The sequence below is a fragment of the Cyrtonyx montezumae genome, unplaced genomic scaffold, assembly GCF_038088225.1.
Source record: "Cyrtonyx montezumae isolate F1298 unplaced genomic scaffold, pur_monq_1.0 scaffold_0, whole genome shotgun sequence".
NCBI classification, from domain to species: Eukaryota; Metazoa; Chordata; class Aves; order Galliformes; family Odontophoridae; genus Cyrtonyx; species Cyrtonyx montezumae.
The window spans coordinates 39,466,153-39,479,099 of record NW_027071824.1 but is presented as its reverse complement, the minus strand read 5'-3'; the positions used below and the strand labels follow the sequence as shown (position 1 = coordinate 39,479,099).

Sequence of the window (12,947 nt, the reverse complement as noted above, 5' to 3'; positions counted from 1 at the left end):
CCTGGCAGCACATGTGTCAATGGTGTGTTAAGATTCATTCATGGATGACCCTTCCTAATGCATTAGCTTCAATTTTTCCGTTTCCAGTCAAACCTTCTGGTCCTGCTAACAGCTTCTGTAAAAGCTGTAGTAGTCATACACAAGAATCTCACTATTACCCTCTCATACAAACCTCCAAAGTTCCCTTCTTGCTTTGATTGTTCACTGTAAAGGCTGCCAATCACGATCTACACATACACAGATGTACATAAGGCATACACTTGTCATAAAGGTAAGGGGGATATATTCTGCATGTATTTGAACTGCCCACAAGATTATGATGGTGATATGGAGAGGCCCTTTCTTCAGCAATTACTGACCTAGAGCCATAGACTTTTCCCACCAGACCCTAACTCTTAAGCAAAAATTATTGTCAAATATTTTCAAAAATGGGACAAGAAGCAGCATATCCTTTCTGACATACTTAATAGCAACAACAAAGGAAAATCCAGATAGGCAGATGAACATTCACAAAGCAACTATTGTCCTCATCACTAAACTATACAAAATCCTAGCAAGAATAACTCAAGGTAAAGTTGCTCTCTGCTTGCTACTGCTGTTTTTTTTTTTTTTTGCTTTTGTTTTTTTTCTGGTAGAGTAGGTGCTTATATGAAAGGTAATAGTAATTAAGCAGCAAGAACTGGGGAGGAATAAATTTTGAAGCAGTGAAAGACAGTCTGGAGACCTAGAGAGGTTCTTTTAAAAGGGGACGTATGACATACCTGTCTCCTCTTACCTGTGCAATTTTACATCACAGCTAAACCTAAATAGCTCTTCGCTCAGTCACACCATTGTTAAGTTACTCCTCCTTCCTCAGCTCTCAATTGCACAATTCCCCATTCCTGAGCATTAGGTGGTTCTCATGTATCTGATCACATAGTATGATTAGTCTGCTCAGTAAGCCTGCAAAAAGTGACTCAGTTATCTGCTCCCTCATTAAACAGAACCCCCCTACTCTTCAGCCAATGAACACTTAAGCATCTACAAGGAAGCACGTGGTTGGCAGCAATGATTTGTTCATTTGCCTCTAAACTTCTTGCAAGGCTGAAGTCTCAAAAAAGTTCTATGCCTTGCATTTTAGAGGTGCAGAAGAGGTAGAAATAAGGCAACTGAACAGGATGTCACTTCAAGAGTAGGTGCAGCTCCACAAAGTACATCTGTCCAAATAAAACCTCTCTAGATCAGAAAGATAGGTGAATAAATCAGGTTACTAAGAATTCCCTTCAAAACAAGCATGTCTCCTCTCCATGATGGTGCTGTGAACAATTCAAGCAATAGGAGGAAGAAACATATTTCAGCACCAACTCTCAATAACCGATTCAGCCCATGACAATTTCAGACTCCCAGGATCATTCCATCATACTCAAGTGACTGTATTTTCCAGAACAAATGGTATCAGCCAAAGTAGCCATATAATCACTGAGAAGGCATCTAACTTCAGTTATCTAACTTCTGTTATGTACTGAAGAGGTATTTTAAAGCAACAATATATTTAGCATTTCAAATTATTACTATAACAATAACTCGTGCAAGTTTCTTCATGGGAGGTCCAAACTCTGGATGTTTCTGCCATGCTACAGAGGATTCTTCCTGCAAATTTCTTCATTGCTAAATGCTGAACAGAGCAGCGTGCGTATTTTTACTCCTTTCAGACCTTTTATACAATTGATTAATATTCCTTGCTAATTTATTTTCTTACTTTTTAGATTTCAGTACTGTCATCAAAAGTAAAATTTGTTCACTACACCAGAATGAAAGACAGAAAATCTTCAAAGAATTAACACAAGCTATTGGCTTTTTACTAGTGTACAATAAAATACACGGCATTCCCTGATCCCAGAATTTGGGGTCACACTGAAACATAGACAAAAAGGACTGGTCAGATACACCTTGCCTACCTGTGCAACCTGGGCTAGGGAGCTGCTTTGGCAGGGGGTTGGACTCGATGATCTCTAGAGGTCCCTTCCAACCCCTACAGTTCTGTGATACTGCGTTATCCCCGAGCACTTCCAGATAAGTTCACAAGCTCCTGTAACTATTATTTAATATTGCTCTCCTATCTACGTGTTCTCAGCATTAAGCTGACCAGACAGCCCTCACCAGTTACTTGGCTTTACACTGCTTTCCTTCTCAAGGAAGGAAACAAAAGGTTACAAAAACAGGCAGTTCATATACAAACAGTTTTAATATACTTCTTCCATAGCAAGTGCAGGGGATGGTCTATTTAGACAACAACCTCAGTGAGAGAAACACACACATCCACAAACACTGAGTACTGATTTTGTAAATTAGTGCTTGACTAAGCACTGCTGGCTTAATATTCCATCTAGAGAAACAGCAAAGGAAAAAGAGCAAGTGGGAAACGTATCTTCCTGCAATAATCATTACACAAACTTGAGCAAAGAAGTCTGACAGTTAATTTATTGCTTATATCCTTTGAACCCATTTAGGCAAAGAGTTGAATTCTGTTCATGTCTAGAAATCCTTAAGAAGGTCTAATTTAAAGGGCAAATATTTATGACCTAACTCATGGGAAACTGGTCTGCAAGAGCTAATATTTTAAAAACTAGCAAACAGAATTGAAAAGTCATGGAAACTGCTAGTGAAGTCCTACAATTTTCATAGTATTACAGAACAGTTTGGGTTGGAAGGGACCTTTAAGATCATCTAGTTCCATCCCCCCCCCAGCATGTGAATTAATACTTATTGAAGATTAGACTAAGATGAAGGCACGTTTGCAGCTTTTCTAGGGAAGAAGGAAGAAGTCAACAGTTCAATACAAAAGAATTACCTTTACAGGAGAAAGCCCAAGCCCACTGCACAAGTCTGTAACTTGTTTCTAATGCGAGCTGCATATCTCACAAAGTTCCCAATATTTCTGAAGAGATTCTGCCATGTCAGAATGGGTATTATTCATCCCCTACTATCCTCTGATGGCACATGAAAAAAAAAACAAAACACAACTGTTTCCAAACAAAGCTAAGCTGTGATACTTGAAATTTTCTGAGTGCTGTGCTGGCATATGGAATTATGAAGGGATTATGTACTATGAATTATGAATTTCGGTCCACTTCAAAGGCTGAAAAACAATTACTGTGAGAAAAGAGCTGAAAATAAATATAAGTCTAATAGAGCTTATCTGCAGCACTAAAGTTTTGCCATCAGCTTCCTGTTTTTGGTTTAAAAAACAATGATTATTCTCTGAGTAAATGCTGCTGAGATATGAGACTGCTCAAACTAATTAGCCGTGAAAACAATTTGCAGGCCAGCACAGCCTCTGTGAGAGTAACAACATTTGTGTAAAACATCTGTACCAGAATTCTGTAGAAAATACAAAGCACAGTTCGTAGGTTACAAAGACTAAGCACAATTTCTGGCACTAACAGAAAGCAGGCTGCTTAAATATCTCATCCTTACAAGAAACAAGTTTAACTTACTGCTCAGCTGACATGAAAGAAAAATGCTCTGCACTAGCATTTTAGGAAAGAGTGGGCAATTCACAAACGATATTCTCAGCTGTAGAGCTAGGAAGTGTTTGTATTTACAGAAGATTTCTAAAAATTCTTGTCCTAAATGAGAGCTAGGACACAGCATGAAGCACAGACAAACATCCCTATAACACATAACAAGTGTTATATGGATGATGTATATAGATTACATGATTATAATTATAAAGAGCTACTCACTCATCAGCTTCATGGTGCTCGAGCTAACAAAATATTATGAATAAGAAAAATACTAAACATAATTACACATTTCTGCACTAAAAGCCTTAATAATCAGCTGTTACAAATTCTAAACGAATTTTATTTTAAAACATAGAAAAGCTGTAAGCGTTAAAATAAAACAAGCAAACCAAATGTATATGCTGGATATAATTAAGTGAGCTATTTAAAAATTGGGCCTGTTTGCAGTTTATGCAGAAATAATTAGAAGAAAGTTTCTTTTACACAGCACACATTTTTTTGAGATCTAGAAGTGCTATGAATTTTTAAATACACTCCAAACTCAACCAGTGGAAGGTATAGGGTGTCCATACGTAAGGCATTCTAACTTCTCAGCCCTCCGGCCTGGAAAAGATGATGCATTCAGCAAATTAATCATAATTAATCTTATCTTCTGCATGTCCCCACCACACAGGTAAACCTAAGCATGCCATGTCTCAGCTCTCATTGGCACCACAAGGGAACAGAAGACCACATACATCCACACCTTAGCTGACTTCCTGCACTGCCCAGAAATCATAACTGGTGAACAGGGCTCTGTACTCAGAGTCTAGACCTTCCAGTGAAGAACATGCATCACAGGTATGCACTCTTACACTCCTGATATGAAGGCAGCAAACTGTGACATAGGTTGAGGAAAACAAGCAATAGCAGGAATTTCTTTGTCAATGACAAGACTGATAAAATTAATTAATCCCTACAGACTCCTTAGAAATGAAATAAACTTCATTTGGCTAAGAAGACAAAGACCAAAACTAGGCTTTACTTTAGGTTTTAAATGGGCTAATATAGGCACATTTGTAATTAAAACAAGAGTAACTGTACAATTGATCTGTCATTTCAAAGAATTTGTAGCAAAAAATCACAAGTCAGGCACACATTGTCAACACTTAAGATGGTAATTCACTACTCTTAGAGAAAATGCATGCTAGTTCTTTGTATTTGTTGTTCGGTAGTATTGCTGTATTTTTAAAGCAAGATGCTTTGACTCCTTAATTTCAGATGAGTTTCAAATGCACAACTGATTATTCTTGTCTTGTAAAGTTTATGGAATTCATACTCTGAGAGTGATAGTCCATAAAATTTGGTGATTAAACCAGTTAAATAAGAATTTAACGGATTGAGCAAACAGGACAACTACTGTAATAATTCCACTCCTAAGCGATGAACTTCTGTTGTTGTTCCATCTGACTACAGCTTCTCCAAGCAACTTCACCGGCAGCACACAGGGACCAAGAACTGACTTGAACAGCACGTCTACATTAGCATTTTAGGTCAAATGTGGAAAGTGTATCTGAAGCAAATCTTTTGTGCACCAGCACTGCTCCAGGTCACACTAGGGAACCACCTCTCAACTGGTTACTGTGTATTTTTTCCCTACTAAAGTGACCTAGAGGATACACTCTAGGAACACGCCTAATGCTAACAGTCTACAAGATCACGCCAGAACTCTGTCAAAGCAAAACTCATGAAACACATATACACTGTCAACACCAGGTCCTCAGCATCACTTGTGCTGTGTTACATTACCTGCTAATACAAATACCAATGCACAGGTAACTGAGTCAGAAAAAAAAATAACTTGACAAAAAAACCCAAAACAAACACACAGCTTTTGGCTAAACAAGCTCTCTCAGTCAGCTCATTGTGTGTTCAAATGAATGTCAGTGCCAGCATGAGGCAGCCCCAACTTCAACCACGATATCCATGCTAAGTGATAATTGACATACCTGGTCAACCTAAAAGGAGGTGGCTCCCTTCTTTTCTTTTACCAAAAGGTTTTCATGCCTCTTTCCTTATGCCAGCACTGACATTCACTCAGCCTCACTGATAGCTGATACAGAGATAAAAACCAACAAAATATTTTCTACTTGTGTAGCCTCTGGAACCAGTACAGTACAAAAGCATCAGGCAAGCACTAAGTGGAAGAATCTGAAAGTGGGAGTACATGGCTGACGAAAGACTGAGCCACCTTCATCAGTGGCTTCTCATCACTAGATCAGTTCAACTGTCGTATGGAAACCACACCCTGAGAGCAATTTAAATACATACTGTTAGTACTCAAATACTAACTGCTGTGAAGTAGCTGGACTTGTTATCTCAACACACATACTTTTGTTCATTATTTTATGCATACCTTCTACTTTAATGCTAATTTCAATGATGCACACCAAAAAAGCAGAAATGAAGGTTAAGGAAATGCTGGTGTGCTCGCATTTGTAATGAAGGCTCTAAGACAGCCTATGGTTTCCTCACCTCTGTAGTGCTAAGGCTGTACCTTTTTAGGTGCATGCTATGCATCAGGCGCAGTTTTTCTTTCGAGTCTTTGTTGCCTTGTGAGCATATAATTTGGATACACCAATTGCAATTGTTTCAGTCTTCTGGGTGTTCATTCATCCCCCTTTAACAGGCAGCTGAGAGAAACCGTACAGCCAGGAAGGAAAATGATTAAGAGCAGTTACTGTAAGAACACGTATTAACTTATCATGTTCTAAGACAAAAAAAAAAAAAATCACAGACATAACCCTTTGCAGGAAAGGTTGCATGTATAACCACCTCCAAAGAATAGACTTAGAAACAAAACAAGTTACGGATTCAGAAACACAATTAAGTCACACATGCTCATTTTCAACAGAATCAATTCTGGATTATACAGAGTTTATTTACAGACCCACAGGACTGAAGAGCAAAACCTCAGCCAGCTCCTCAGGACTACCTGGTGCCTGTGAATTTGAAGAACACAGCAATTTTGCACTGTTTTGCATTTCACATTCACCGCTGCATTCCAGGTTTATATAAGATTTGAGAAACTGACTGGAGTTCCTTTCTGCATCAAACATCAGGCGCTTCAAATGAACAGGTAAGGGCACAGTACTGTGTGGTTAAAGGAAAATCCCACCTCCATCATATGGTTTCACTATTTCATAAGCTCTATCATTTGGATATTCATAGCTTCTAAGCAGCAAATACAATTTCCCTTGGAAATACAATGTCTTGGTGCAGGCATCAAGAAGAGGCATATTTTACTGAGAACAAGAGCAGCTATGCAACTAGAGTCAGTCCTTAAATACAAGGTACTTCACAGGTGACCCACAATGATTGCACAAGCCATCTGAAGTGAGTCACACTGCTAAGGGCATTTTGACTTTCTTCGTATTATTTACAGTTTCATACCTCACGCAATCTAACATCTCGTTTGCTGTTTTAACTGCAAGGTTTTCTTTGTGATCTCTACAGTGATAAGCCAGGTCTGCTCCTTAAGTTTGCTTATTTAGAAACCATGGAATGATTCCTGAGTAGTTTATCTTTCCTTCAGATGTGCTCTACTTTGCAAGAAAATACTTCACCTCCTCTGCAACAGATAAGGACATAATCTGTGGCCACTTGCATTCAAAATTCCAAGTTCTTGTACCCAGCACACACAAAGCAACCTCCAGTACTAGTCTGGATCTCTGTGTAGATAAAACAGGTAGGTTTTATGGAAAAAGAGATTTTAAATGGAACAAACATGAAAACATTCACTTTCCTGGGATGATTCTTCTGAAATGTGCAAGCCACATGCAAAAAATAGCAGTGGGTGGCCCTCAAGAAAGCTCATTCACAAAACACTGAGCACACAGGTTGTAATCATTCAGTCTTGTCTAACAAGTCATCAAATAAAAGATTACTAGTTTTACCAGTAAGAAGCTTTTCTTATTCATCCCTCTCCTGCTTCTTTACTTTAAAAAAAACACTGCCAACTATCACCTTTTCCTACTGAGCTGGAGCACATGATTCAAAGCATCTGAAAGTCCTTTTAACTAACCCACTTGCACTTACTGGCCCCCCAAAAATCAGTAATTCTCGTTAAACGTAAGCATTCTCCTGAAATCTGGTCATAAGGTGCTGAACTCTGACATTTGTGTAGTGTATTTCTGGCTACAGTAACTCTGTTGCTTTGATAGAAGGGGCTGCTCATCTAGATAAGAGCAGGCTGGTGTAGAGAGGATAGTAAGAGAAGGATGTAAGTGCAGAGAGGATAAAATGGCTTTTTGGACACAGTTCTACTGAAAGCATACTTTCAAGGCAGCTCAAAACGCTACATAAACATGGAACAAGGAACTCCAAGAGCATGAAACTGCTACAAGCAGGTGTTGATGAGAATGATTCACTGGGAATACTTTCTTCAAGCGATCGCAAGAGACACATCACAGCTGAGTCTGCTACGGCAGCAGCTCTGCCCTACTACTTTCAGATGTCACCTGGTCACGGAAGCAGCGCTAAAACTCTCCGTACGCACATTTTAAGTACGGACATACATCGTTTTTAACACTGCATTTTCCAGCGTCAGAAATATTGCGTTAGCTACAGACAGCATCTGCCACAAGCCCTCCAAAAGACCGTGAGACTTGGACGAAGCGGACCAGCTTCACTAACACCCAATGGCAGAATCCCAGATTCCCTTCAGCAACAGCCCAGCAGCTCCCGGCCCAGAGGTTACCGGCAGCCCCCTCCCGGCCCGCAGGCCCCGCGCACCCAGCAGCGGTGCCCTAGGCGAGGACGCAGCACTGCTCTCGCTCGGCAGCCGGGGCTCTCTGTCCCCGCGCCCGTGCTCAGGTGGCCGCGGGCGGCCGGGACAATAGCTCCGAGCCCCGCGTGGGCTGCGGGCGGGCCGGGCCGGGCCGGGCGCGGCGGCGGGGAGGAGCGGCAACGCGCACCGAGGCCGTCTCCCCGGCGTGGGTAGGAGGCGCGGGGCGGTGCCCGGGCCGTGGTCCGGCACGGCTACCTGCATGACCACGTCGTTGGGCAGCTGCGCGGCGCGGAAGAGCTCCAGGACGCGGCCGTTGGACGCCACCTTCTTGGTGCTCTCGGTGTCGCAGTAGGAGAAGAGGTCGCAGTAGTAGCGCTGCTCCGCCTCGCTCAGCGTCAGGCCCTCCATCTTACGCCCCGCTTCCGCGCAGCACTGCCGCCACCCCGCATCCAGCGGCGGCGGCGACGAGGAAAGGGGACCGCGCGCGGCCGCCCCGCTCCCAGCCCGGCCCGTCGAGCCCCAGCCAACCGCCGCGCGCGAGCGAAAACTCGCACCGTCCACCCCCCGCCAAACGCCCGCCCGGCCGCCCACACGGCGGCGCGCCTGCGCGCCTTCCCCCGCGCCTGCGCACAACCGCCTGGCGAGCGCGCGCCCGGGAGGAGCGGGGCAGAGCGGCGGCGGAAGCGGCGGCCCCGGAGTCGGGGGGAGGGGGCGGTGACTCGGGACCCGGATGTGGGGGGCCGGCGGTAGCGCCCCCCTCCGGCTTGGCGGCGACGTGGGGTGGGTGAGGTGTGGGTCGCGGAGCCGTCCTGGCTTCGAGTGGTTCTGCTGGTCGTCGTCCTCACTCAGCAAGGCTGGCGTCGTGGGAGCAGCGTGAGCAGCGTGGTACCCCACGGAGGTACGGGCTTCGGGTTCTGCCCCAGGCTTTCGTGGTAATAAAGAGTTTCACCACTGACTGCACATGCTGTGCCATGAGTGCCTTCCTCAATATACTCTGCCGTAGAATCACTTCCCGAGTTGGAAGGAATGTCCTTGCAGTCCAACCCCTGGCTCCACACAGCACCATCCCAAATCCAAACCGATGTCTGATGGCATTCTCGGAATGCCACTTGAACTCTGTCATCTCGTGGCCATGACCACAGCCCTGGTAGGAGCCTGTTCCATGCTCACCACCCTCTGCTGAAGAACCGGCGTTTGGTGAGCTTGTTCACCCCTTCAGCCATATTTCCAGTTCTGTGTGTCTCACTCTTTTCCATGATGCCATATGTTCACTAAGTAAATGTGTGGGCTCTCTGCAGTGCAACAAAGGTCTTTCTGGCTTGCTTGTCTTCTGGAAGGAGCCCAGCATCCTTGACACATTCATCATCATCACCACAGAATCTTTATAGAATCATTTGAGTTGGAAGGGACCTTTAAAGGTCATCTGGTACAACTCCCCTGCAATGAACAGGGACGTGTACATCTCGAATCTAAAGGCTGGGGTCCCCTGGCTTGATTTCATTTAAATTCAGTACTTTGTAATATATAGGCATCTCTTTTTTTTTTTTTTTAATTTATCCTTCTTCCACTTTTCCATTTCACCTTCCTTCACAGATCACCCACTTCTTCTCTTTCCAGACTGCTGCTGCTGACAGATCTACTGCCCTTAAGCACCTCATCCTTTCTGCCTATCTACTGAAGATGGTTATGTTCTGGACTTAAACCAGAGATTCATCTCCCTTGCTGTTTGAAATACACAATCCTCCTTTTACTGATAACTGAAGTTTCTGATAAATAATCTTATAGTTAAAATAATAGACAAAAAGATCTCCCAAAAATGAATAATTATCAAGCTTTTGCAACCCAAAATGATATAAATATTGAAATCATATTTCCCAGCTAGTTTAAATTATTCAATATAGGCTATGCCGAAGACGTAATTTTCTGATATTATACCTAGTTATTATGATTTTACAGTCTGAGATAAGGCCAACTTAGCATCATAGGTCACTTAATTTGAGCTATTTTCACATCAGAATCTCTGTAAGTATAATGAATGTAACCTTACCCCCACTGCTAAATTGCATGCTGCAATTCTATTAGTTATACAGAGCCGCTTGTAGAAGAGATTGTCCAAGTACTTATTAGGAGGTGACTGAGTTCCAAGTGCCTTTGCTTCTTGCACGATCAGTGTCTGTATGCTAGTGTGGGCACTGGCAGTTAAAGATTAATATATGTGTATCTATAGCCATAAAATTCTTCACAAGCTAGTGTGTTATATATACATATATATAAAAATATAATTTCAGTGAACTCTTAATGGGAGTTTCTACCCTGTTTTCTTTTGCTGGAGAATATGCTACAAGATGAGCTGCATGTTTCTAAGTTACATTTCTAAGTTATTAATTTCTCTGTATTTGCACTTCTTAGTGTACCATGAAACCACATTTCTATTATTAGTTCATTTGGTTTGCAAAGATCTCTATCACAGCATTTCCCAGAGTTCATACTAGATATGCAAAGAGGTTTATGGAATAATACCCACCAAAGTATATAATACTTTAATACTTGATGTAGTAGATTGTGTTTATGGAATATGAAAATCTTGATTAACTGCACTGAATTGCAATTTAAATATAGCAAGGGGAGGAACTCTCTCAGCTTTTAAAATACTGTACTTTTTATGCTCCCTTTTTAACACATGTTCTGCGAATTCAAAGTTCTGATGAAACTAAGAGTTCAGCTACTCTCCACCTGGTCTCTAATTTTACTGTCTTTTATTTTCAGTGAAGCAACTATTTAGACATCTTATTAGTACTGAAGCAATCATCCTTTTAAGAGATCAAAGTCAGAGAAAATCATCATCATAGGAAGGTCAAGTCTGATGACCCAGATGGAAGGAAGGGAAAGTTTATTTTGCTGACCATAACAACTCTTAGAGCCGAATTATATACATCAGTAAAACATCAGGTTTTTTTTAGTAAATGAATACATTACAATTAGATATATTACAAGAAACATATGTCCAACACTACTAAAGAAAAAGAAGTAAAAGTAGAGTTTTATTGCTTTAAGGAAGTGCCAGTTAAAACACTGCTAAGGTTTCAGTATATTCTATCAGCTGTGAAATTAATACTGGTTTCTAGAACCTCCTGCTACACATGCTGAGACTTGTTTCTCAATATAAGCATAACTCAGGCATACATATATGCAGAGTCTAGTCCTCACCAGGTTCGGTGGGAATGCAATGTCTAGGATGTGCCTGGTTTTGATGGCCTCTGAAACTCTGAGTTCTTACAACAGTGGGTCTCGCACTACTACTCTTATTTGCAGTAAGCTCTATTGTATCTAAGATATTGTGTGTTTTTATTATTATTATTATTATTATAGCATCTTTAAAGAGCTTCCAACATTTTAAAACATGAACTCAGGTCCACTTTCCATCTTATATCTTGTTCCCCAAGTTTGTGAAAATAACCCTGAGGTTATTTGTCATTGCATTTCTCGGTTCTTTTACAAACACAATGCTGTGCAGCAGGTTTTACAGTCTCTGTCAATAAGCTCCTTTACTTACAGCTCATAGGAGTTACAGGAACTTGTTCTGTCCTGATCCAGTGGAAAGACAAGTACATTAATGCTAGAAATGAATGGGAGGTGTTTAAAAAAACTGCTGCCTCTGACTTCAGAGCTGTTTGTTGTTTGTTTTTTGCTACTGCCTGCTCTTTTAAAAAAGAAGATACCTTTGGAGGTAGAATAATTTTTTCAGAATGTTAACATTTATAAATGAAGGAAGCCCTGTTTCACTTTTCTAAAAGCCTCCTTTTTACCTTTGTGTAGAAGCTACATTTTAATTCAGAAATAGTCACTTTGCAGATATCCGCACTTATACATTTTTGCATGTATGTTAACAGTTTGTAACCTCTTTCCATCCATGATGGAAATGGATTCCTTCTACTCTTGATATATTGAAAAACTTCAGTTTTGTCCTATGGTCATTTTATTTTCTATGAAATAGCATCCATATTTCATGGAATCTACCCTCTTTTCTGCCAGTCCTGCTGGGGTTGTTTCTCCATCAGAAGGATGTCCCACATTTCAGGTTATTTGGTTTTCAGTGGTGAATGAGAAATTCCTTCCACAGAGAGTGACAGAGCAGACAGTCCCAACACAGGCTTTTCTTCCTGCACAAGGAAAATGCCTTTGCAAGGAGTGTTCAGCAAGAGTGGACCTGAAGTGATTTTGTTGCCACAGTGTGGTCATTCTGATCCCTCCTGCATCTCTGCACAGGCACATCCTATAAGGACAAAGGATAACTGTTTCTCAGCAGCCTCTCTGCAGTGTTGTGTCACCACTGAAATATGCATGGGATCCTGTCTGGAGATGTCTATCTGTGAAGTATTTAATATTTCCTGATGAAAATTTCCACAAATGAGAATGAATAATGCCTTTTTCTATATCACTCACCATTGCTCCCGCAGTTTTCCTTCTCTCTCTTGTAAGTTTTTTATTTATATATATATATATATATATCTCGTAGTCTTTATGAAACTTGCATATATTTTAGAAACTTGCCCTTTTCTCTTTCATCCAATATGTCAAGCAATTGAAAGTAACAAGGATTTAAATGAAGTTCTCAAAAGGAAAGCTTGGTTAATTTTAAAAAACACAAAACAAATTTAAGTGGAAGATACTGG

General features: G+C 41.3%; 1 protein-coding gene across 6 annotated transcripts in view; it reads right to left on the bottom strand.

Annotated features, from left to right (window-relative positions):
- REPS1 (RALBP1 associated Eps domain containing 1) overlaps window positions 1–8,845 on the bottom strand; it is a 63,258-nt gene extending 54,413 nt beyond the window's left edge. For 3 of the 6 annotated variants that reach the window (XM_065733112.1, XM_065733120.1, XM_065733144.1), the window contains exon 1: window positions 8,530–8,842. In XM_065733112.1, coding sequence (XP_065589184.1) covers window positions 8,530–8,682 — 153 coding nt within the window. In that variant the 5' untranslated portion in view covers window positions 8,683–8,842. Of the gene's footprint in view, window positions 1–8,529 lie in introns of all 6 variants that reach the window. The other 3 variants (XM_065733127.1, XM_065733135.1, XM_065733151.1) reach the window with 2 other exon arrangements.
- Window positions 8,846–12,947: the final 4,102 nt, after the last annotated feature.